Below are 24,273 nucleotides of genomic sequence, written 5' to 3'. Positions count from 1 at the left end.
ATAAATAAAATCTTTAAAAAAAAAAAAAAGAATAGCTTGTGTCACCTGCACACTGAATAGCCATGTAAAACTGCATATATGGAAGCTGGTTTGAATTTAGAATTTTGCAGCAAATATTGAGAATTGGGAGGTGGCATAGGATTTGACTGTGATTGATTATTATCTGTGTTGAGTATGGTCTCAACCTTGGCCGTACATTTGAATCACCTGGGAGATTTTTAAACACTGATGACTCAGCCCCACCCCAGAAATTGTGGTTTAATTTGTCTAGAGTCTGGCCTGGACATCAGGATTTTTGGAAGCCCCCAGGTGACTCAACGTATAGCCAAGGTAAAGAGCCACTGTGGAGGTGGATATCTCCTGGTCCTCCAAGTGTCAACAGCCATCTGCAAACCACTTCTGTCTTTCTTCTCCACCCCCCACCAGCAAAGTCCAGGTTCTATACGGGGGGACAGACCTCTTTGATTACGAGGTGCGCAGGACCTTCAACAACGACATGCTCCTGGCCTTCATCAGCAGCAGCTGCATCGCGGCCCTCGTCTACATTCTCACCTCCTGCTCAGGTAGGCTTCCTCAGAAGGCCCAGCAGGAGCCAGCTCCCCTCTCCCCACCCCACGTGCTCTTGTTCCACCAAAGTCTGCCTTCTCCAGAATGCCAGAAATCATCTTGAATCTGCCATGTCAGAGCTGGTGGGGTGGGATGCTCAGAGGTCACCTTTCAACCCCAGGCAGGGGCACTGTGGTCCAGACACAGCTCAGGCCATACCTGAGGGCCCCCACTCCCGGGACCTCACATGGTTAACCTTGTGCCCTTTGACCATCATTTCCTTGCTAAAAATTTTGTTTTGGGGAGTCTGGAGTATCGGACCCTCCTTTATGGATTATTCTGTAGCCTGTTTTATAGTCCCCAGCTGCCCTTTTGTCCCTCAGTTCACTGTAACACTGCCACCTTCCCACGTACCCTGGCTGCTTCTTTCTGCATATACAGTAGGTACTCTCTATTGCCCAAGCGAACGACAGATTAGCCAGACCTTCAAAAATAGAAAAGACATTCATTCATTCATCCACATAACAAATATTAATTGGGCACTGACTATGTGTCGGATGCTCTGAGGTGCCAGAGATCCGGTGAAGAATATCATAGACATGTTTACTACCCCCATGGAACCTCTAGTCTACTGGGGTGACAGATGTTAAACATATAATAATTCCCTACTAGCAACCGAGGTCAGTTCTATGAAGATGAGGGTCTGTGAACCACCCACTCAGATGGCTCCCTCTGCCACTCTGGCCTCCTGCCTGGCCCCTTCTCTCTGGGCATGAGAACTGTTCAGGGCACACCCAGGGTGGTGAAGGGCACTCTGTGTGGACATGGGGTGTGAGGCAGGATCCAGCTGTGTCCCTGAAGGGTGTGTGTTCTGCTGGGCCCTCCCACTCTATCCCATGTGCCTCTTGCCCTGCCCAGTGTTCCTGTCCTTTTTCGGGATTGCCAGCATTGGCCTCAGCTGCCTGGTGGCACTCTTCTTGTACCATGTGGTCTTTGGTATCCAGTACCTGGGCATCCTCAATGGCGTGGCTGCCTTTGTGATAGTGGGCATCGGTGAGTTGCCTCTGTGGCATGGTGGGAAGGGTGGAAAGGAGGTGAAGATTTGGAATAGGGGCCTTGTTCTGGGGAAGGGGTAGGGCCAGGGAGCATGGAGGGTGGGGCTTGGATTCTTGGTGGGTAGAGCCAAAGTCAGATGGGTCTTTCCAAACTCCAGGCTGAGAAGCAGGAATCCCCTGGAGCCTGACCTCTCAGGGGGCCACTCTGGGTTAGTGTAGGCCCAGCGTGGGTCTGATTCTGGAGATAGCAATATGATCCTGAGCCTGCCCCTGCTGGCCCGGGGCTCCCGCCCACAGGTGTGGACGATGTCTTTGTGTTCATCAACACCTACCGCCAGGCCACCCACCTGGAGGACCCCCAGCTGCGGATGATCCACACCATCCAGACGGCAGGCAAGGCCACGTTCTTCACATCCCTGACCACGGCCGCTGCCTACGCAGCTAATGTTTTCTCCCAGGTGAGAGACTGCCTTTGTCCCTGGCCCAGCCTCCCCGTTCCTCCCATGGTCCCTGGGCTCTGCTCCTCCCACTCACCCCTTCTCTTGCAGCCACACAGCGTTTGCCTCAAGGCACCTGCCACATCCCTAGACTCCGTTCTTGCTACTGGTCGTCATTACCAGAACTTAACAAATGGGAAAATCATGAAAATACAAATAGTATTTATTATTAATGCTCATTAATAGTAATCCAACCTCTGCCCTGAAGGGTGTGTGGCAATTCCCAAAGCTCTTCCACGTTTAGTTTTCAAGACATATGACAGAGGTACAATTACATCCCTATTTTCCTAATACTGAAACTGAGGCCCAGAGAGGTAAAGTGACCTCCTCAAGTTCACACAGCTGGTAAGTGGTGAGCCTGACCAAGTCCGCTGACCCCCAGTCCAGAGCTCTTCCCACCCACCAGCCAGCTTCACCCTACATTGTCATCCTTCTCATCGACATCCCTCTCACTGACCCCATGCTCCTTCAGGCCCCTGAGTTGAGCTCAGGAGAAGGATCTGAGTTATCTGAGTTTGGGCCAGGTCCTTGGTGCCAACAGAACCCGAAAGGCAGTGAGCCCACCCAAGCCTTCGAAACATTTAATGACCTGGGCCAAGTATCCCATCTAGAAACCACTAGATGCTTTGGGATTATTTGGGCCTTGGTAGAGAACTGTGTCCAGAAAACAGGCAGAGCTAGGTTCTAGGTCCCCTTTGTGACTGGCCGTGTGACCTTAAGACCTCTGAGCCTCACTCGCCTCCTGTGTGGATTATTCAGGGACTGAAATGAGCTGGTTGTCAAAGTTTTTCACAAACAGCGAAGACCTGTGTGCTGTTGGTTACAGTTTCCTTCAACTGCCACATCCCTATGCGGGTCCCTGGGACACCCCAGAGCACCCCCCATGGCTCCCCAGCCCCAGGTGCACATGTGAGCACTCTCTCCCTTACCCTCACTCACATGTGGCCTGGTCTAACAGGCTGTCTTCCTCTGACCCCCTAGGCGCTTGGGTAATGACCGTTAGTGAGTGCTTGCTCTGTGCTAGGCATCACCGTAGGCAGGGGGCTGCAGTGTGGACCTGAGCCTCTGCCCCAGAGGTGGGACTCTTCCTCCCCTGCTGTGCCCCCTTCTGCCAGCCCTCGCCTTCTGATGTCCTCCTGGCAGCCTGGGCCTCCTCACCACCCCCTCCCCATTCTGGGAGTGGTCTGGGGTCTTGAGTGCCTTTGGCTACAGAGGTCCAGGCTCCCTGGACTCCGGGCCTGAGCGGCCTCACAGCCCACCTGTACCTCTCCATTGCCAGATCCCGGCCGTCCATGACTTTGGCCTGTTCATGTCCCTCATCGTGTCCTGCTGCTGGCTGGCTGTGCTGTTCACCATGCCGGCCGCCCTGGGCATCTGGAGCCTTTACATGGCACCCCTAGAGAACGCCTGCCGGACCAGGTGAGCGGCCGGCAGAGGTGGGGGGGGCCGTGTCCTCCTCTCACCAAATGCCCGTAACACGTCCTCTAGGGCCGCTCAGCGCCCCACCCTCTCTTCTAAAAGCTGTGGGATCCTTTATTGAGCACCTTCAGTGTGTCCAGTTCTATGCTGGGCACTCCTGTGGGACCGAGGAGGGAGAAGAGAATCCTGCCGGGGAGTTACCATCTGGGAGCATCTACTCCGTGCCAGGAAGTGGGCAAAGCGCCTTTATACAAGACCTTATTCCCCCCCCAGCACCCTCGGAACTGGGTTCCCTTGTTTCGCCCATTTTACTGACGAAAAACAAGGGCTGGGGGAGGGTGGGCGACATTCTCAAGGTCACCCGTTCAGTAGGCAGCAGAGCTGAGATTTAAACCCAGTGGTCTGACCAGCCCCCCCATGCCAGCCACCATGTTAAATGCTTCTCGGGTTTTTGGTGGAGTAACCATATTTAGACATAGTGAGCTGTGTGCAGAGTTGGATGGGTCGGCCCACAGGTGGTGCCAGAGGTCAAAGTGTTGGGGTCTCGCGGGCTGGGTGGTCGGGGAAGGGGGGAGGGAGGGATGGTGACCACATGGAGTCAGGCCTGGGTGGCTGGCTGGGCTTGGGTACTCAGAATGACAGGGGCTCTGGGCTTGGGGCGGGGCACACCAGCGCAGGGGACCCTCTCCCTGGGTCATGGTTGCCGTCATCCTTTGTCTTCCCAGAGGAAGAATGGTACCGAGGGTCCGGGGGCGGGGGGTTGGCTGGGGAGATGGCCCTGGAAAGGAATCAGGCAATAGGCTCCTGGGAGTCTATGGTGAATGTCCTCCAGGAAACGTCCACAGCAGTGTGATGCCAGGGCTCATACGGTGGCTGGTACCCTCCCTGTGCACCCGGGGCCCTCGGGGCTCACCCCTCGCCCCCACTCTCCCCACAGCTGCCACCAGAAGTGTGGCCGCAAGAGCTCCCTGCACTTTCCCGGGGACGTGTTCGCCACTCCTGAGCGGTCTGGGGGCAGCCCTGCCCAAGGCCCCATGCCCTACCTGGACGATGACATCCCCTTGCTGAACGTTGAGGAGGAGCCAGGTAAGTTTGGCGCCAGCCTGCCCTGCTGACCCTGGCGAGACCCGGGCCTGCGTCTGCCAGGGAGGTCACCTTTGATGAGATGGTGTGAGGACAGGCTGGTCCTGATGGCCATCGGGGATCCTCATCAAGCACTTGGGCTTCCCTGGAGAGGACAGGGACCAGAGTGGGCTTTGACCTCTGATGAGCCACTGCTCTGCCCTGGCAGTGTCGCTGGAGCTGGGAGACGTGTCCCTGGTGTCTGTGCCCCCCGAGAGCCTCCAGCCACCCCCCGACCGGGGCAGCAGGGGCCAGCTCATTGCCCAGCTGCAGGAGATGCTGCACCACTGGGCCCTGTGGTCTGCTGTCAAGAGCCGCTGGGTGATCGTGGGTAAGTGGGGTCTCCACCCTCTTTCCCCTCCTACTTGCAGCTTTTCCTCAGTGCCCGAGGCATGGGGGACAGACTCCCCAAAGGACGTATCGGCCCTGGGAGCCCAGCCCCCTCCTGCACATGACCCTGGGCTGGCGTCTCACTCTCTGGGCGTCACCCCCTTCCCGTGTAGAATGGAGCTGGTCCCCCATAACTGTGGTTTATGGAGCACCTACTGTGCCAGTCACCACACCGGGTGGTAGAGCAGAGCGCTTAATGCTTGGGCTCTGGAGTCAGACCAGCTTGACCAGGTTGGAATCCTAATTCTACCATGTACTGGCTGGGTAACCTTGGGTTTGTCGGTTAGTCTGAGCCTCAGTTTCCTATCCTGTTCCTGAGGATAAGAATAGTATGTATCCAATAGGGCAGTCGGAGGGCAAGCCACGGTGCAAGGAATGAACTCAGCCCGGTGTGTGGCATGCAGTAAGTGCTCAATAAATGCTGAGTGCTATTATAGTTATAGTCACTGACAGTATTTAGAGTTTATAATCGAGTGGACGTGCCAGCTCCTCAGAAACTGTTAGGTGCTCTAAGATGGTGGCTGGTTCTTGTCCAAGAATGCAAGCTTGTCACCTGCCCCCCAGGTGACACGAATAACATCCAACCCCGACCCCCAGAGGACCAATCCCTGACCAGCTTCACCCACAGGCTGGCGTGCCACAACTCTGCCAGCTCCCTGGGGACCCCGTCCCACACTGCTCCCCCATAAAGGGAGCAGCTCTTCCCCAGGGCTGTGAGGACCCGCCCAGGCCCCAGGCCCTGGCCCTCGGCCCCGCCTAGTGTGCCTCCTTTCTTGGCAGGGCTCTTTGTCTCCGTCCTCATCCTGTCCCTGGTCTTTGCCAGCCGGCTCCGCCCCGCCAGCCGGGCCCCTCTGCTCTTCCGGCCCGATACCAACATCCAGGTGCTGCTGGACCTCAAGTACAACCTGAGCGCTGAGGGCATATCCTGCATCACCTGCTCAGGTAAGAGTTCAGTCGGGTGTCCCCTGTGGCTCCCTGCTCTCTTCGGAGTTCGGGTCTCAAAGACTGTTGGCCTGCGAGATGCAAGGTCCAGGTCACTGTGCGACCTCAGCAAATCACTCCACATCTGAGCCTGAGTGTTTCCCCATTTCCTGAAACCGGTATTTCCCGGGTGCTGGGGAAACCGTAGTGGGCAGGACAGGCTTCCTGAGCTCAGGGAGTTCATTTGCTTGCTAGGGGCCAGCATTGGAATAGTAGATCTGTGCTGTGATGGAGGAAGAACAGGGAGCCTGGGGAGCTCAGCATCATGGAAGGCTTCCTGAAAGAGGCAGTGTCTAAGCTGAGACTCAAAGAAAGGGAAGGAGTTAGCCAGGCTGAGAGAGAGAGAGAGAGAGAGAGAAGAGAAGAGGTCTAGGCAGAGGGAAGCACCAGAGGTGGGCAAAACCAGGGCCAAGTTTGAGAGAGTCGGTCTCAGGAGCTAAGGCTAGCCAGGTATGCTGGACCAGGGACTGGAGGACTGGAGTGAGGAGTCTGCATTTAATTCTAATTGGCAGGGGGGCTACTGGAGGATTTTAGGCAGAGAAGGGCCATGACTGATTCTCCCAGGTGCTGTGTGGAGGTAGATGGGAGGGACAGGGTAGAAGCTGGCTGGGAGACCAGGTAGGAGGCTGGTGCCTTCATCTGAACGTAAGACAGTGGGCCTGGGCCAGCGTGCTTATGGTGGCAGTGGAGTCAAGAGGTTTTTAAGAGGTGAAATCCATAGGATTTGGTGATGGGGAGTGGGTGTCAGGGATGAGCAAGGAGGTGAGTTGAAGATGTCTCCTTGCTTTAGGGGTAGTCTGATCCAGGCCCTCATTTTACAGAGGGAAGCCTGAGGTCGGGGTTGGGGCCAGGGGAGGTTGGCCCAAGGTCATACAGCTTTGCCAGGTCAGTTAGAGAAGCTTCTAGGAGCTTCCAGCTCCTAGGAGAAGATCCGCTGACTGCTGTAATTGCCTTCATTTAATTAGGGCAGTGTTCACATTAACCTGGCCTTCCCCTTGGTAATGGCATTAGCCAAATGCATGATAATCGACTGCAGCTCAGAGAGGTGCCCAAAGAGCCCCTCCTAAATTGGATCTAGCCCCGGCCGCATCCCTGGCTCCTCTCTCTCCCGCCCGCGCCTACACATTAAATTCCCTTACTGCTGCTGCTGTGGGACCAACTGCGAGTCAAAAAGCCACTCCTCGTTCCTAGATGGACAAAACCCAGGACGGTGCCAAAGCTCCTGGAATTGTCCAGAGAAGGGCCAGGACACTAGCCCAAGTCCAGCCTCCGCCCCTTGCCCCTCTTAGCTCCCTGAACTGCCCTTAGGGAGACCTGTTGGGGTTGCAGCAGAAAGGGCTTTCGGGGCCGCCAAGACTGGATCCAAATGAGGCTCTGCCTCTCACTTCCTCTGCGGGTCACAGAACCTCCCCGAACCTCTCTGCTTTCTCCTCTGTCATATGGGGTTAATGATAATGATCTCCGAGAATTATTGTGAAGATTGCATCTTTGAAGGTGTAAAATTTCTCTCATGAAACAACAACAAAAGAAAACAGAAAATCCATCCCAGTGGTTGAGGCAAAACAGGACAGTCTCTTGTCATCTCTGCTGGTTGATGATGTCCCATTCCCAATTGTTCCCACTCGAGCATTTATCACAAGCTAAATGCATGAGATGCAGCATCCCATTTGGTCCTTCCGCCACCCTCTGGGGGTTCGGAGTCACCCCATTTGACAGAGGAGGTACTTAAGGCATGGCGAGGACAAGGAGGGAAAGCGTCAGAGTGTCTTCCTTTGAATGGAGCTGACAGGTGCCTTCCTTTTGCCTTCAGATTCCTGCAAATTCAGTATTTGGCATTTTTTTCATTTCCATACAGTTTCTTTCAGACCCCTGTCACCCCTCCCCCAAGCTGAGGGCCCCAAGGCCTGTGTCCCTAGGGTGGCCATCTCTCTCCATCTCTGCCCTCCCCTGCCGGGCTCAGCCAGGGAAGCCCTCCTAATGAGGCACGGGGGTAGGTCTGTTCCAGGAGAAGCCCCACAGCCTGCAGAACAACATCCGGACATCCCTGGAGAAGAAGAAGCGGGGCTCGGGGGTCCCCTGGGCCAGCCGACCTGAGGCCACCCCACAGGGTTAGTGGGGCGTGTGGTCTGGCTGGGGGGGAGGGCCTCGGGAGATCCTGCCTAGTACTAGGATGTTCCTATGAGAACAAGAGTCTGTGTTCTTGGAGACACTGATGAGGGGTTGGGTTGGGGGGTGAACTTGGGGCCCTCGTCCACTATCCTACTAGCTCTCCTCAGTCAGAAAAGTAGGCATCCCCTCCTGCCACCACCCCAGCCAGGCCTCTGGCGCCCCAGCAACCTGTTGTGTGTGTGTCTCGGGGAGGGCAGGGGCATCCTGAGCCCCGGAGGCTGGCTTATCCCTGCCCAGGTCTCCATCAGAGGTGGGATGCTGGAACACGTGTGGGAATCAGCCCTCCTCTGGGGCAGTTCTGTGTGTCCTTGTCACCCCATGGCTGTTGTCACCCTCCGTGCCTGCTGTTGTCATTCGCAGCCCCGGCCCCACCATTTACCCCGCCCCCCCATCACGGGCAGCACCGCCACTACCCTAACCCAGATGGCACATCTTCACCATGACTTGGGGTCAATCCATCCACCTACACTGCCACCCCATCCTGGTGACCACTGCCACCTCCCGCTTCATCCGTGCCACCACCCCATCCCCACACCCACCACCAGCACCCCCCATCATGGCCATCGGCTCGGTCCAATAGAGAGGAACAGTGCCAGCATTTAGAGAGGAGCCCAAGTTAGGGCTCAGCTCCTCAGTCCACAGAACAGAGAGTGGGCTGCCCCAGGTCAGGGGAAGCTAGGGAAGGGGACTGTCCACCCCTCCTCCATCCTTCATTTGTCTCCCAGACTCCCCAGGCACCGTGTATGTATCCAAGGTGAAGAGTAAAGGCCACCCGGCTGTGTACAGGTTCTCCCTCAACGCCAGCCTACCCGCCCCTTGGCAGATCGTGTCCCCCGGGGACGGGGAGGTACCTTCCTTCCAGGTGAGCCTGGGCTGCCATGACCTGAACCGCCAGTACCGGGGGGGGCCCTCAGAGCCGCGTCGGGAGGGGGAGGCAGGGTCTCTGAGGGAGACGGGGACCCTCTCCCAGCCAGGTCTGTGGCACCTACAGAGTGGTGACAGTATGGGCTTCCAAGTCAGCCAGACCTGGGTTCGAGTCCTGGCTCTGCCATTTATAATCTGTGTGTCTTTGGGCAGATTGCTTAATCCCTCTGAGCCTCAGTCTCCTCATCTGTGAAATGGGGTGTGTAAAGTCCAGCCAGGGTAGGAGGTACGTGAGGTAATAGTACATAGCATGTAGGACACAGGAAGTGCTCAGTAGGCGGTGGTCATGTGATTGTTCTCAGCAGCTGCTCCAGCCTCTGAGGGCCACCCCAGGCCTCCAGGGTCTCCCTCTCAGGAATCATCTGAATCACAAGTTACACCCTGTGTCAACTCATTTGTTCAGGGTTTATATTTCCATCTGAATGGTGAGGTGTCTGAGGCATTTCCTGACTCTGAGTCTTTGCAGTGCTGTTCCCACTACCTAGAAAGCTTTTCTTCCAGTGGAACGCACAGCAGGCCCGTCACTGATGCCTCAGCATGAATGTCATCCCCTCAGAGAGCCCTGTGCTGGTCCACTTCTCGTCTGCCCTCCTCCTCCCCTGCCCATTTATCCTGTCTTATCATCCTATTACACTCATAGCCCCTAAAAGACCGTAAAGCCATTGTGACTGGCAGCTCCACGGGGGCAGGGACCAAGCCCATCTTGCTCGCTGCCGCACGCTCAGAGCCCAGCTCAGGCCCTGGGTAGAGTAGATGCCCCGCTGGAGGAAGGACTGAGGCTCAGCCAGGGAGGGAAGGATTTGCTCCATCTTCAGACTCGAACCCAGGCCTCCTGAGCCTCTGCCCCCCCATGGTGGGGGGGCTTGGACAGGGTGGGGGACCTGCCTTGGAGGGAGGGGCCGGAGCCTGAGGCCGGGCCCAGGCCGAGGCAGCCCCCCGGAGTCACCTGTCTTGTCTCTGTCGATCCACTGCTTAGGTGTATAGAGCGCCTTTGGGTAACTTCACCAAGAAGCTGACCGCTTGTATGTCTACAGTAGGGCTGCTCCAGCCGGCGAGCCCCTCCCGCAAGTGGATGGTGACAACCTTGGCCTGTGACGCCAAGCGGGGCTGGAAGTTTGACTTCAGCTTCTACGCGGCCGCCAACGAGCTGCAGCACACGCGGTAACGGCCTCGCAGATAAGCCCCTTTCCCCCAGCCGGAGCCCTCTCCCCCGGGAGATGTCAGCAGGCACCTTTAGGAAGCCCCTGTCCACATGCACACATGTATTCAGAGAGTTCTCGGCCCAGGACTGGGGAGTGGGGGACGCCGGTGCAGAGGACGGGCCAGTGACCAGCTCCCCCCCGCCCCCCTGCCTTGCGCTGGTGCCGCTGCCCCTCCCCCACATGCCCAGCAGGCGCCGTCTCGGGCCTTTTGCGTTTGCTGCTCCCTCTGCCTAGAATGCTCTTCCCGAGCGCCTCAGGTGTGATGGCTTCTCTCCGGGATTCAGGCGTCCACTCCGATGGCCCCTCTTGGGAGAAGCTGTCCCTGACCGGAACTCCCTCCCCGTCCCGAAGAACCATGCCCGGTCCCTCTCCATGCGCTACACCTGCTCCCCTTCCAGCCCCCATCGCCACCTGGGATCACTCTGACCCGTGGTTTATAACCTGTTGTTCCTCGGGAGCATCGTGCGGTGGGCACGCTGACCGTTTCCCCCGCTGTGTCCCTCACGCCCAGCACAGGGCCTGGCGCCCAGGGGGTGCTCAGTGAACACTTGCCGAATGAGTGGATGTGTACGCTCTGCACCTCCTCTCCAAGGCACTGTTCACTCTCTCTATATAATTAATTCTGCAAATATTTTAATTAACGCCACCCCCTCCCCCGCCCCGCCAGACCATAAGGAGACAGGATAGAGACTGTTGTACTTAGCTACTGCATACTTGGGCCCTGCCTAGTGCCTGGCATGTAATAAGTGCCCCAAAATACTTAACGGTGACAGCACTCTGTTCCCAAGGGGGGTGGGGGGGCTCCGAGCAGCTGGGGACACCCGTGTTCTGACCAGGGCCCCCCATTCATGTATCCATTGAGGCTGTATTTCGTTGTTCATTGAACAAACATGGGGCGCCGACTAGGTGCCGGCACCCCGCTGGTGCTGGGGATACGGTGGTAAATAAGACAGATGTGGCTCCTGCCCTTAGGCTGGCTAGCGGGAGACAGCAGCTAACAAGTCAGCCGCAGCGTCGTTACAAATGATGGCACGTGCTCTGCTCTGGAAGGGGGAGCGGTGCTGGGCCTAGAGAGCGACAGTGCGGGCCCTGCGCTGGTGACATGCGGGGCTCTGACTCTGACAGAGCCTGACCTCGGGGTGCTGGGCACCCATAGAGGCTGGACGTCACTTGGGACAGAGGCATGGCGTGGAGGTGGGGGCAGGTGACCAAGATGGGCTCACTGGGCCCTTCCAGCCGAGGGTACCTTGGCTTAGGGGGTGGGGGTCCCTCTGCCCACCCTCCCCTGAGCCCAGGGCTGGGCTTGCTCTGCACATACACAATAGCAACCGGGATCAGGCTGCCTGGATGAGCTTAGAACATTCTAGAAAGAACCTTGAGCTATGTCAGGTCCAGTGGTGAACAAGCTAACCATGGAACCCTTGCTTCACACAGAATCTTGAGGCTCAGTAACTATTCAGCTTAAGGTGGGGGTGCTTCTGAGTAGGGAACCGCAAGGCTGGCCTGGGGCCCCTCTGTGAACTCTTGCACCCCCTGGAGGACAGTTTGGAAACTCCTGGTCTCCATCCCTCATGCCCCAGGTGGGGAGACACACACACAACAGGAGGCTGTTGAGCAGGCCACGTGGCGCGTCCCGGCAGCGGGGAGACCAGAAGTGACCTCCGCACCCCAGCCCCCAAACTGAGACTAAATCCTTGTGCTGGGGGGGCCCCCGAGTCCGTCCCCGCCCTCTTCCAGTCCTGGTACCCAGCCGCACGTGGCTATGCTTGCCTCACCTCCCAGACTCCTCCTGGCCTTCCCAGCCTCAGCCGGGCTCCTTTGCCTCCACAGGAAAGTGTACTTTGCTCAGTCCCACAAGCCCCCTTTCCACGGGCGTGTGTGTGCAGCCCCTCCTGGCTGCCTGCTTAGCTCCAGCCCCGACGGCCCGACCAAAGGCTTCTTCTATGTGCCCAGTGAGAAAGGTACATGCGGGGAGGCTGCAGTGGGGCCTCGGGAGGCTGGGCCCCGCCTTCCCATACAGATGTGACTCCCTCTGCAGTGCCCAAGGCCCGCCTCTCGGCCACCTTCGGCTTCAACCCCTGTGTGAACACGGGCTGCGGGAAGCCAGCCGTGCGGCCGCTGGTGGATACAGGGGCCATGGTCTTCGTGGTCTTTGGCATTATTGGCATCAACCGCACGCGGCAGGTGGACAACCATGTCATCGGAGACCCGGTACGTGGGCCCACTTTGGGCAGATGTCAAAGGGCCGGACCGCACCAGATCTGCAAACAAGTACCAGCCCAGATGGCCACTGGCCCAGCTCCCCCCACGCCCTCTTGTTCCTCTGACTGCTCACGAGGCCCAGACAGGACCACCACAGGCCCTCGAGGGCACTGTTTCTCTTGAGGAGCGATCAGGGTTGAGCTCTTAGAATCGCCCAGGAATCTAGGTACATTGTGGGCCTGAGCTGGTTGCCCTTCACCATGAGGGGCTAGAATGGAGCTAAGGGAGATACAAGTGTGTAAACTCCGCCCCCCCCACCGTCCTCTTCCTGCAGGAGGCCCCTCCCTGCACCCACAGCCCCTGCTGCGTGCCTGACTGCGGGGCCCTCCCCTCTGTGTGGGCTCCGCCCCCTGTAGGTGCTTGTGCCCCGTGCTGGGTTCTTGGGTGTTGGAAGGGAGAGAAATTGTTGGAGCCATGGCTAGGTCTGTCTGGCACGGAATGGGTGCTGAGCATGTGGTGGGAAGGACCGTGGCTGTGGTAGGGTCAGAGCTCCTGCCTTGAGAAGTCAGTCTGGCTGGGTATACAAGGTTTCAGACCCAAAGTAGTTCAGGAGCCAGGATAGTCAGAGATCTGTGGGATCAGTCCCGACAGCGAGTCCCCCAGGTGTTCAGAGGAGGGTGGGAGGCGGGGAGGACACAAAGCAGTTGAGGGAGGACGGAGATTTGGCTGTGCGGAGCGGGAGAGACAGCAGGAAGCCCAGGTGAGAGCGTGTGAGTGAGAGCAGGGCTGAGCCTAGGGACCCTGTGCAGGGTGGGCAGTGTTGGGAGCAGAAGGTGCTGCTGGGAGCAGGACAGAGCAGGCTCGGCCAGGGACCTCAGGCGACCATGCAGAGGCTCCAGCCTGATGTCTGTGCGGGTGGCGGGGAGCTGTGGAGGTTCTTCCCCTGGGGCGGGGCTCGGGACTGAGTTCCCAACTCACTGAGCGGCCCGCGCCCACTTGTGTCTCCTTGGGAAAGGGCAGTGTCGTCTATGACAGCAGCTTTGATCTCTTCAAAGAAATTGGGCACCTGTGTCACCTCTGCAAGACCATCGCGGGGAACTCGGAGCTGGTGAAGCCGGGCGGGGCCCAGTGCCTGCCCTCAGGTGCGCGGGAGAGCCGTTTGTCAGAGGGAGGACACACCGGGGAGGCCGTGCTGTTGCTCCCAGGGTGGGCAGCCACGAGGCCACCCGTGCCCGGCATGAGTCCTGCAGACACGCGTCTGAGCTCGAGTTTGTGTCCGCACTGGGGCGAGGGCGCGTGAGTCTTCTAGAGCCGTCTCGTGCGCGAACACGGATGGGTGCAGAGGTGCGCGTGTGTGGGGATGTGTGCAGTGCGTGGGCACACCTGCCAGAGTGTGCCGGGTTGGACACCGATAAACCCGGCTGAGGTCATGCCAGGGCTCTGCTGAGGGCGCCCCAGGGTGTGCTTTTCTACCCCAGTGGCAAATGACTGCTGTAGGTTACCTCACGGCCCACTGTCACTGGTGGCAGACGCGTTTTAAGGCTGGGAGGTTGGGGGCAGGGCTGTGTCCCTGCCACCCGCTCACCGGGGGGTGAGTACACATGCCCAGGTGGGATGGGGGGAAGGGGTGCTGTCCAGGTCCCCAGCCCGACCACCTGTCTCCCCTTCTCCCTGCAGGCTACAGCACTTCCTCCTTCCTGCAGATGCTGCACCCGGAATGCAAGGAGCTGCCCGAGCCCAACCTGCTCCCCGGGCAGCTATCACACGGGGCGCTGGGTGTCAAGGAGGGCCGAGTGCAGTGGATCTCCATGGCCTTTGAGTCGGTGAGCTCCCAGTGGCCTCGCCTCACAGTGTGGCCAGATCAGAGGGGCGGCTCTTCAGAGAGGGGGATACTGCGGCCCAAAGAGGTGAAATTACTCCCCCCGCCGGGTCACATGGTTAGGAGTGTCGACATCAAGTGTTAAACCTGGCATCTGACCACAGGGCGCTGCCCTTTCCACCATGTAGGCTGTTCCCACCGGCCCAGGCTGTGTGTTGGTTTGTCGCCTCTGGGGTGAGGAGCCAGTGGGGCTGGAGGCTGGCGGAAGTCCCGGACGCTCCCCTCTGCCGCTCTGGGGTGCTGGGTTCTGGGCCACAGACCCGGGCGCTGGGCCTCCCCCAGGAGAGCTTGGGAGCCAGGGGACCAGCCATCCCCACACCTCACTACTTCCTCTCTCATCCTGACTGTCCCTGGACCCCGCCCAAGGAGGGAGGCCCATGTGCGAGCGCGCTCACACACGCACACGCGCACACGCAAGCACACCTGGCCTGGGCCTCTGCGGGCCCTGTGGCTGTGACACGGCTGTGTACTGAGCCTGCTGCAGCCGCCCGTGTGCTGAGACCCAGGGTCCGGTCCCAGCTCTGATCCTGGTGCGCACTGTGTCTCCTTGAGCCAGTCACGGCTCCCCGCCGGCCTCGGGTGCCTCCTCTGAAGATCCCTGCCCTCTGTGTGGCAGTCCCGGGAAGCAGCAGGGCCACCATGTAGAGACGTGGGGGATGAAAACCAGTGCTCGTTCTCTGGCCCCCGGACCTGCTTTCCTTCCTACCACCTGCCACTCGCCACAGAAGCAGCCGCCCCAAGTCAGGAGGCCCCAGAGCCCCTCCCAGTCCTCCTCCAAGGGAGCCCCAGGCCAATGTAGACACCACTTCAAAGCCCCGGGCCGTTGGGTTTTTTTAGTTGTGGTAAAATATGCATCGTAAAATCGATCATCTCAGCCATTTTTGAAGCACTGTTCAGTAACACTAAGCGTATTTACATTGTTATGCAACCAGCACCACCATCCACCTCCAGAATTCTGTCCCGTGAAGCTCGAACTCCCTCCCGCCCCTCCCCCAGCCCTCGCACCCACTGTTCTACTTCATGTCTCTGGGAACGTGGCTACTCCGGGCCCCTGAGGTAACTGGAATCTACAACACTGGTCTTTTTGCGTCTGGCTCATCTCATTCAGCATAATGGTCCCCAATTTCACACATGCTCTGGCCTGTGTCAGAATCCCCTCGCTTTCAAAGGCTGAGGCCCTAGATGGTTTGAGAGAGGACGGAATCCCCTCTTGGGCTCGTCCACACCACAGGGTGTCACTTCCAAGCTGACCGCACCAACACTCAGACACACACGTGCGCACAGACACGCCGTGAGCTGGTCTGTGCGCAGGGAGAGCGTGTGTGGGAAGGTCCCAGAGCAGGGTGAGTGCCTGTGTCCCCCGCTGAGCGGCTCCCAGGAGCTGGGGGCTGGAGACGGGCGGCTTGCTGGGCTGTGACAACAGCTCTGATGGGGAGACACCGAGGCCTGCCAGAGCCCAGCAGAGGCCCGTCTCGGGTCTTCCGGGAAGGTTTCCTGGAGGAGACAGAAGCCTTGAAGGGTGATGGGACCTTGCTGTGCGGGCAGAGGGAACGGTGTGTGCACAGGCTGGGACGCAGAGCACGGGGGCTCCGGGAGCTGCCGCTGGTTCTGTTGGAAAGGGATGGGGTCTTTGGTGGCATCAGAACCTGCTGCCCTTGTAAGGCTAACACGGGCACCCAGAGGCTGGTGGGAGGTAACCCTGGACTGGGGCACCCTCCGTGTGCAGGCGGCCAGAGGCCAGCTGTACCTGCCACAGAGCGGACCAGCTGTCACCTGGGAAGAGTGAGTGGACACTGCCCCCCCCATCTCACTGGTTCGTGTGCCTCACAGACCACGTACAAGGGCAAGTCCTCCTTCCAGACGTACTCGGACTATCTGCGCTGGGAGAGCTTCCTGCAGCAGCAACTGCAGACCTTCCCCGAGGGCTCGGCCCTGCGCCGAGGATTCCAGACCTGTGAGCACTGGAAACAGATCTTCATGGAGATCATAGGCAAGCGGCAGTCCAGCCCCTCATCCCTTTTAGCTCCCCGGGCCTGAAGTGGCAGGTGGTAGCAGGTGACCTGGGGCAGGGAGGGCACGGCATGGCCTGTCCGAGCTGCAACTTATCATCTCTGTCCTGGCCAAGAGTCCTGGGGCAACCGGAATGGCCCAGTGGCCAGGAACACCAGTCAGAGGCCGGAGTGTGGGTCTCCTGCTCAGGGGCACCTAGCTCCATTCTTTGCTCCTTAATTTGGCCACCTAAACAGTAACAGTGATCACCATTGTGGCAGCTCTCTGTCATGATGGGCCTTCCCAGGGCCACGCCCCGTGCTGAGGGCCTGACCGTGTTCTTTAAACTCCAAAGGAGGGGCGCCTGGGTGGCTCAGTTGGTAAGCGTCTGCCTTCGGCTCAGGTCATGATCTCAGGGTCCTGGGATCGAGTCCCACATCGGGCTCCTTGCTCGGCGGGAAGCCTGCTTCTCCCTCTTCCACTCCCCCTGCTTGTGTTCCTTCTCTTGCTGTCTCTCTCTCTTTCAAATAAATAAAATCTTAAAAAATAATAATAATAATAAACTCCAAGGGAGGCCTGTGTGGGGTGGGTACTCTTACTGTGTTATAGATGCGGCTCAGGGAGGTTCTGTGGCTTACCCAGAGTGACACGGCTAGCTGTGACAGTGCCCATCCGTGGGATCCCAGTAACCTCTGAATCATGGAGGGGCGGTGGGGGCAGGGGGTTGTTATAGGCAACCCCCCCACAAAACCCAGCTGAGGACCCTCTTCTCTTGCCTTCCAGGGGTGCAGAGCGCACTGTATGGCCTGGCCCTATCCTTGCTCATCTGTGTGGCCGCAGTGGCCGTGTTCACCACCCACGTTCTCCTCCTCCTGCCCGTGCTCCTGAGCATCCTGGGTATGTGGCGGGGGGCGGGGGCGGGCAATAGGCATCAGGCCGTGGGGCCAGGAGTCAGCAGGGGTCCTGCTGGTGGCCTCAGGTCAGGAGGTTCCTCTCCATCCCTAACTGTCACACATCCTTATTGAAGGTTTCCCAGCCACCCCACCCCCACCCCAGGCAGAAAGACCCTCTGTGACGGTCACTCACAGGATGGTGCCCCACCAACCTGTGTGCTCCCAGAAGGGACCCGGATGTTGCCAGGTGGTAGCTCCTGGCCCAGTGATATGTTGCTGCACCTATCCCTCTCCCCAAAACCCCTGCTTCTCTCTGGCCCTGGTCCTCCTGGTCCCTCCTGTCGCCAGAGGTGGGGGCTCCACTCTAGGGTTCACCCCATCCCCCAGGGGCCCTCTGAGTTCACCCACCATCCCTCCAGGACTGTGTGGGTGAGGCTGGGTCCAAGCTGCCTGCCGGCTGTCCCCTGCCCCCTGCAGGTATCGTCTGCCTCGTGGTGACCATCATGTACTGGAGCGGCTGGGAGATGGGGGCCGTGGAAGCCATCTCCCTGTCCATCCTCGTCGGCTCCTCTGTGGATTACTGCGTCCATCTGGTTGAGGGCTACCTGCTGGCTGGAGAGAACCTGCCCCCCCACCAGGCTGAGGTGAGCACCCTGCTGGCCCTACCCCAATGCACCTCCTGTCCCCGGTGTAGCTGAGGGGCCCCCAAGGCCAGCTGGACACCCCTGGTGCCCAGCTCCCAAGCAGACTGTTCTAGGGGCCGAGGTTTTCGCGGCCAATCTCTATGCCCAGGGGATGTAGGTTCGAAGGCAGCCCCACCAGAGCAGCGCTGTGGGCCTTGGGCGGGCCCATCCCCCAGCCTGTTTCTCTAGTGAGCATAAGGCCTCGGACCAGATGATGTCCAAGTGCCCTCCCTGCTTCCCTGAGTCCAAGTCTCCTTCTCCAGCCTGGGGAGCAGGGTGGCCCATCCTAGTCATGATTCTGAGGCCACCCCCCCGCCCCAGATCTTTGTGGCTTAGCAACAGCATGCTCATATATTCAGTGCCAGGACCAGCTCTGGGTCTTGTAAAGTGTTTTGTTTTCTCCTAATTTGGAGTTGTGTTGGTGTGGAAACGTTCATAAATACATAAATTAAATCAGTTACGTTTTTAGCTGCCTAGAGTCCAAAGAGATCCATTGCCATCAGGGCCATTTCTGAGGACCTACTACGCAAACCAGCAGCAGCCTGGCTGTCCTGAGCCGTTAGGTGCCTGCCTGTGCGCCCCCGGCAGGGAATCCGGTCCTCTTCCCACCGAGCCCGGAGAGTAGGTGCTGTCACCGGCCCCATTTATGGGAGCAGAGTTGGGGGCGTCCAGGAGCAGGCTGGCCCCAAGCAGGGAGGGAGCCCACTGGGTGTCGGGCCCCTGGCCCCAGCCTTTGCCCTCTCCTCGCACCCAGGACGCCCACTCGCAGCGCCAGTGGCGGACCCTGGAGGCTGTGCGGCACGTGGGAGTGGCCATCGTGTCCAGCGCCCTCACCACGGTCATCGCCACGGTGCCCCTCTTCTTCTGCATCATTGCCCCGTTTGCCAAGTTCGGCAAGATCGTCGCGCTCAACACAGGCGTGTCCATCCTCTACACGCTCACGGTCAGCACGGCCCTGCTCGGCATCATGGCGCCCGGCTCCTTCACCCGGACCAGGACTTCCTTCCTCAAAGCCCTGGGCGCCGTGCTCCTGGCGGGGGCCCTGGGGCTGGCCGCCTGTCTCGTGCTCCTTCGGAGCGGCTATAAGATCCCCCTGCCCACTGGGGCCTCCCTATAGCCCTGGCACTTGGGTCCTGACTGGCGCACCTTCCTGTCCAGCGGGTGTGGGACGAGGCGCTTGATCTGACCCCAGAGGCACGTTGTTTCCCGGCTCGGCTCTAACTAGTTCTGTCCCCAGGCCTGGGCGGGAAGAGGCGCCCCATCGCTCAGTGTGGGAGCAGGCGCCCACCTGTGTGGCCCGCACTGCATTCATGACGGCACCCCGCCAGGGCTGGGGGGGGGAAGCCGGCCGCCACCCCATTCTGCTGGGCTGCCAGCAGTTGTGTCAGGCACCCCCTGAGAGTGGAAGAGTCCAGCCCCCCTCCATGCTGGGTGTCCCTGTGGTCAGGGGGTGTCCCTCTCGTACTGCCTCAGTGCTGGTGACAGCTTTCCCATGTGGGTGTTACAGGGCCCCCATTCTACAGCTGTGAAAACTGAGGCACCAGGAGGCAAACTGATTGACATGGAGCTGGGGCGGTGGCAGAACCCAGCTGCCTCCTGAGCCCCATGCCTCCCTCGGGGAATTTGCAGGAAGAGCACAGTGGGTTCAAGGGCAGGGGCCTTGCACCCCCCTACCACCCTCCTCCCCTTCCCCCAGCTTTATGGCGGCCAGTGCTGGGTGGTCCTGTGGTCCCTCCCAGGCCTTTCGGTCCTGGCCAGAGAGTACAAGAGACGGGCCTGGGGTTCTGCATGTCCTACCCTGGGCCCCCACACAGCCTTCCTCACTGATCCAAGCCCCCATCTCCCCCACTCGACTCTGGGGGGTGGAACTGGGGGAGGCAGTCCCTGGGTGGGGGGCTGGCTGTGCCTGCCACCAGCTCACAGCAGATGGTTCCTGTTCGAGTGAGATGACACCGCAGACCGCAGCCATTAACACGAGCATCAAAGCATCACTGGCCCCGCCGCATTCTTCACATTGTAATAACTAAGCGCTTGCAGGCTGCTCGGCCAGAACCTGGCACAGGGGGTGGGGCTGGGCCTGGAAGGAGAGGGAGGTGGGTGGAGGGTGCCAGACTCCCCAGGAACCAAGGTCCCAGAGTGCTCTGCATGCCCAGGTCGAGGTTGGGGGCCTCAGGTAGCACTATGGGAGTGAGGTTCAGTAGATGCACCTTCTTTTAAGGGGCTCATCTGGCTTGCCAGTTGGGGCAATTTTTTAAAAGATTTTATTTATTTGAGAGAGAGAAAGATGAGTGGGGAGAGGGGCAGAGGGAGAAGCAGGCTCCCCCACTGAGCAGGGGGCCTGATGCGGGGCTCAATCCCAGGACCCCAGGAGCATGACCTGAGCCGAAGGCAGACACTTCACCGACTGAGCCACCCAGGCGCCCCAGTTGGGGTATTTTTGAGCCCTTCTGGTGTGCCAGGTACTGTTCTTCCTTGGGGCAGACATTGCCCCCCTGGGCATTAGGAAGCCAGACACAGACTGAGCTGGAACTGAGCCCTGAGGGTGGGAAAGATGTCCAGGGTGACCTCCAGGCTAGCTTACCTGGTCATCTGTAGATATTAACCGAGGGGCTAGGTCTGCAAGGCAGAGGTGCAATAGCGTGTCCCCACCTAGTGCACACCGGGGACCGAGTGGGGGCTCAGTATTTGTATGGGGAACAGCAGACTTTTGGACCCACCATCTATGCTGAAGCCAGACCCTAAGTAATTCATGGTTCTAGTTACTGTGCCAGATGTTCTTCTCAGGATTTTTATCCGTCTGCTGGGGCTGCCAGAACAAAATGCCACCAACTGGGGTGGGGGGATGGTGTGTGCTTAAACAACAAATTTATTCTCTCAGTTCTGGAGGCTGGAAGTCCAAGCTCGAGGTGTTGGCAGGGTGGTTCCTTCTGGAGGTTCCGAGGGAGAATCTGTTCCAGGCCTTTCTCCTGGCTCCTGCTGGTTGCAGGCAGTCCTTGGTGTTCTTGGGCTTATAGACACGTCCCTCCCATCTCTGCCTCCGTCTTCACATGGCCATCTTTTCTCTATGATGTTCACATCCTCTGATCCCTATACAAGGACACCAGTGGTATCGGATCAGGGTCTACCTTAATGGCTCCACTTGATCATCGGCAAAGACCCTGTCTCCAAGTAAGCTCACATTCATAGGTCAGGGTTAGGACTTCACTGTATCTCTGGGGGGGGACACGTTTCAACCCAGAACCAGCAGGGCTCAACGTGCATCGGCTCATTTGTTAGCCTTACGGAGTGTGTGCTATCATACCCATTATACGGGTGGGGAAGCCAAGGCTCTAAGAGATTGACTTGGCTAGGTCATACAGCTCGTAACAGAGGAGCCAGACTTTGACCCCAGCCAGTCTGCCCCAACCTTTAAAGGTATACAACCTCGGGGAGAATTGTAACAAAGGCTGACAGATGGGGACATTCAAGGTTGGTGGTCAAATCAAGAGGCCTGTTCTTAGAAAATCTGGGCTGGAAACCCTTGAATGTGTACAATACTTCACCCTTAAGTACTTTCCCCGTCAGCCTTCTGTGAAACCAGAGCCCTCAGAGGCCCAGCAAAGAGCACTGAGGCTCAGGGGCAGGTTGAGCTTGGGACCACACAGCCCTGAAGGGGCTGCTCAGGGGTTCAGGCCGGTGAACCCAGGGCTCCGGCAGCCCTTGTCGGGGGGCCATGATGCAGGGTGGCATCTCTTCCCGTGACTGACGCTGTGGGAGGAACGGGCAAGCTTATGGGAGGACTTCAGGTGGGGGGGGGTGACAGAGAGTCAGGTGGCAAGATGACAAGGCACCCCAGAAGCACTTAGAGAAATGACTGTCCCATCGAATAACCTAGTTTTAATGGGGAGGCAGAGTCGTTTGCATATCATTTGCATGCAATCCAAATAATGCCCATTTGTAAAGAAACCCTCACTTAGCCCATTTCCTTTTAAGAAACCGCTCCTCTTCCTTCCCCTTGACCTCTGCTTTTTTTCAGAGTGTTGGGGGGTGTTGAGCAGGCAGCCAGACCTCGGTGTCACTGTCACCTCCCCCCAGGTGACTAGGGCTGCCCCGCCCACTACAACTCTGGCATCCCTCATAGCTCTCCAGGGAGCTGGGTTCCCATCTTACAGATGGGCTCCTGGGGCCCGGAGTGGGGAAGGCGGTTTCGGGCAGTACCAGGCTGCTTCTCCTGCCCCGCCCTCTGCAGGTGGCATTCTCAACTTTGGATATTTATTTCCTCATTAAAACTGACCTGGCCTGGTCCCTCAGGCCCTGCGTCTGTCCAGCTGCGGGCCAGTAATGCTCTCCCTTCCCCGGGGGCAGGGCCTGGGGGAAGGCTGGGGGAAGGATGTGGGTGACTATTTGGGGCCATGCACTCGGCTGTCTACTTGCCTACAAATAAATCGCCCTTTCTCTTGTTTGTGAATATTGGCACACAGAGTCCCAGAGGCACTAACTCCCATGAAAAGAACCTTGACCTTCCTTTGCTACTGATGCACAGCTCACGGTCTTAATGAGCTTTTGCCGGGCGCTAATGAGATGCCCTTCATTAGCTCAGGCACAGCAGTTAGCCTGGGGTCTGCGAAGAGGTGCAGGTATTCAGCAGGCCAAGGAGGGCCACAGGGCACAAGGGGATCCCAGGGGTGAGAGACCCCTGTCACCTGCAAAAGTTCCCTGAGCCCCTGCTTCTCTCCCTCCTTCTCTTGGAGGCCAGGAGATATTAATGAGAGCCAGCTCTTTTGGAGCGCCTACTGCGTCCTGGGTCCTATCCATGCATTCTTGGGAATCCTCACAGCATTCCTCAGAAGGGAATGTTTTTGTTTCTGTTTCACTGCTAAGGCAGATTGAAACTCAGAGACATGAAGTAACTGGCCTGAGCTCCCACAGCTTGTGAGACAGAGCCGGGCTTCCCGCCCAGGGCTGTTGGCTCCTGAGTCCATGCTCTCTGTCCCCTACAGCCTCTCAGCAGGTACCACATTTGACTCCAGGGCCAGCTGATCAGCTTCCCTCAGTTGCTGTGCACCACCTGCGTGCTAATCCTAGAGAAAGGAGCACCCGATCTGGAGTTCAGAGTCCAGTGTCCGAGTCTTAGCTCCAGCCCTGCCCGGGGGGCCTTGAACAAGCCACTGAACATGGACTTAATCTGGGAAATGGGGCAGGGGACAAAATGACCTCCAGAGCTCTGATCCATCCACTGCTATGCTGGCAGGATTTGAGTCTCCCGAAGTCAAGCTGCCCCCTGTGCCCACCACCGGTGGCTGTCCCCTGTGAGTCCTGTTCTCATTGTTGTTCACATCTCATAAGCAGAAGAATGCCCATTGGAGCGGTGCGTTCATTTGTTCAACAACTTACTTACTGAGCACCTACTATGTGCCAGGAACCGTTCCAGGCCTCAGTGATACAAGGGAATGCAAACACAGACCCAGACCCTGACCTCATGGACCTTACCATTGAGGTGGGACAAAGAACTTTCATAAAAGAACCCCTCAAACATATAACCACAAACCAGAGGGTGGTGAGGGAGAAGAGTGATGCATAAGGGCACAAAGCCATGAGGCTGGGGCTGGCAGAGGGGTCCCTGGAGAAGGCTGAGGACCACTTTCCTTGCCTCTGGGGCACTGATCCCACCCAACACAGGCCTTCTGGAGCCAAAGGACAGCCTACTGCAGGCTGATGTGAAGGCATCAAAGAAAGGATTCATTGGATCTTAGAGGGCATAAGGCAGAGCCTTCTTGGGGCAGCAGACATGGAAAGGGACAACAGGCTGGCCCAGGAGAGAACATCTGGTTCAGAGTGACACAACCCACCAGGTGAATCAAAAGAGAGCCAAGCAAAACACGTGGAGTGGCCCTGTGCACAGGGTTCTCAGGCCAGCCTCGGTTCCTACAAAGAAAGTTTCTCAGGAAGAACTGAGTCTCCTTTGCCCCTTGGGGCCTCTAGAGGAGTTCAGGGCTGGTGGTCATACCTGCTCCAGCAGGCTAAATACCATTGCCTTTGGCATTCGAGGCCCAGCAGAGTCCCGTGAAATGCTGGCCACTCTACACGGATGTACAATAGGAGCCCAGCCTCTGGGGGCCATGGGTCCACACATTGCTGTCCCTGGGGGGTCAGGCTGGCATGGGGCCTAATGTCTTTGCCCAGCTCTGCCCTCCAAGGCTGCTTGGATTTGCCTTAGAGACGAGGTCTGCATCCTGAGACCAGAATGGCAGAGTGTGCCTTCCAGCCACAAAGAGGGGCTCAGGCCCCCCACACCACATCTCCAACAGAGGGGCTCCAAGGGAGCCTCTTCCAGTTCCTTCAT

The 24,273-nt window shown here is 58.4% G+C and overlaps 1 protein-coding gene across 2 annotated transcripts in view; it reads left to right on the top strand.

Annotated features, from left to right (window-relative positions):
- DISP3 (dispatched RND transporter family member 3) overlaps window positions 1–22,398 on the top strand; it is a 51,706-nt gene extending 29,308 nt beyond the window's left edge. Inside the window, exons 4-21 of one of the 2 annotated variants that reach the window (XM_036065160.2) lie at window positions 427–563; window positions 1,465–1,599; window positions 1,899–2,059; window positions 3,378–3,517; window positions 4,455–4,603; window positions 4,809–4,970; window positions 5,810–5,971; window positions 8,005–8,118; window positions 8,905–9,041; window positions 10,080–10,264; window positions 12,136–12,266; window positions 12,344–12,516; window positions 13,523–13,649; window positions 14,185–14,330; window positions 16,217–16,376; window positions 17,159–17,272; window positions 17,746–17,912; window positions 18,706–22,398. In XM_036065160.2, the coding sequence (XP_035921053.1) occupies window positions 427–563; window positions 1,465–1,599; window positions 1,899–2,059; window positions 3,378–3,517; window positions 4,455–4,603; window positions 4,809–4,970; window positions 5,810–5,971; window positions 8,005–8,118; window positions 8,905–9,041; window positions 10,080–10,264; window positions 12,136–12,266; window positions 12,344–12,516; window positions 13,523–13,649; window positions 14,185–14,330; window positions 16,217–16,376; window positions 17,159–17,272; window positions 17,746–17,912; window positions 18,706–19,068 (2,863 nt within the window). In that variant the 3' untranslated portion in view covers window positions 19,069–22,398. Of the gene's footprint in view, window positions 1–426; window positions 564–1,464; window positions 1,600–1,898; window positions 2,060–3,377; window positions 3,518–4,454; window positions 4,604–4,808; window positions 4,971–5,809; window positions 5,972–8,004; window positions 8,119–8,904; window positions 9,042–10,079; window positions 10,265–12,135; window positions 12,267–12,343; window positions 12,517–13,522; window positions 13,650–14,184; window positions 14,331–16,216; window positions 16,722–17,158; window positions 17,273–17,745; window positions 17,913–18,705 lie in introns of those variants that run through there. The other variant, XM_078073794.1, reaches the window with a different exon arrangement.
- Window positions 22,399–24,273: the final 1,875 nt, after the last annotated feature.

This window comes from Halichoerus grypus, chromosome 5 (assembly GCF_964656455.1).
Source record: "Halichoerus grypus chromosome 5, mHalGry1.hap1.1, whole genome shotgun sequence".
NCBI lineage: Eukaryota > Metazoa > Chordata > Mammalia > Carnivora > Phocidae > Halichoerus > Halichoerus grypus.
This window is presented reverse-complemented; position numbering and strand designations above follow the sequence as displayed.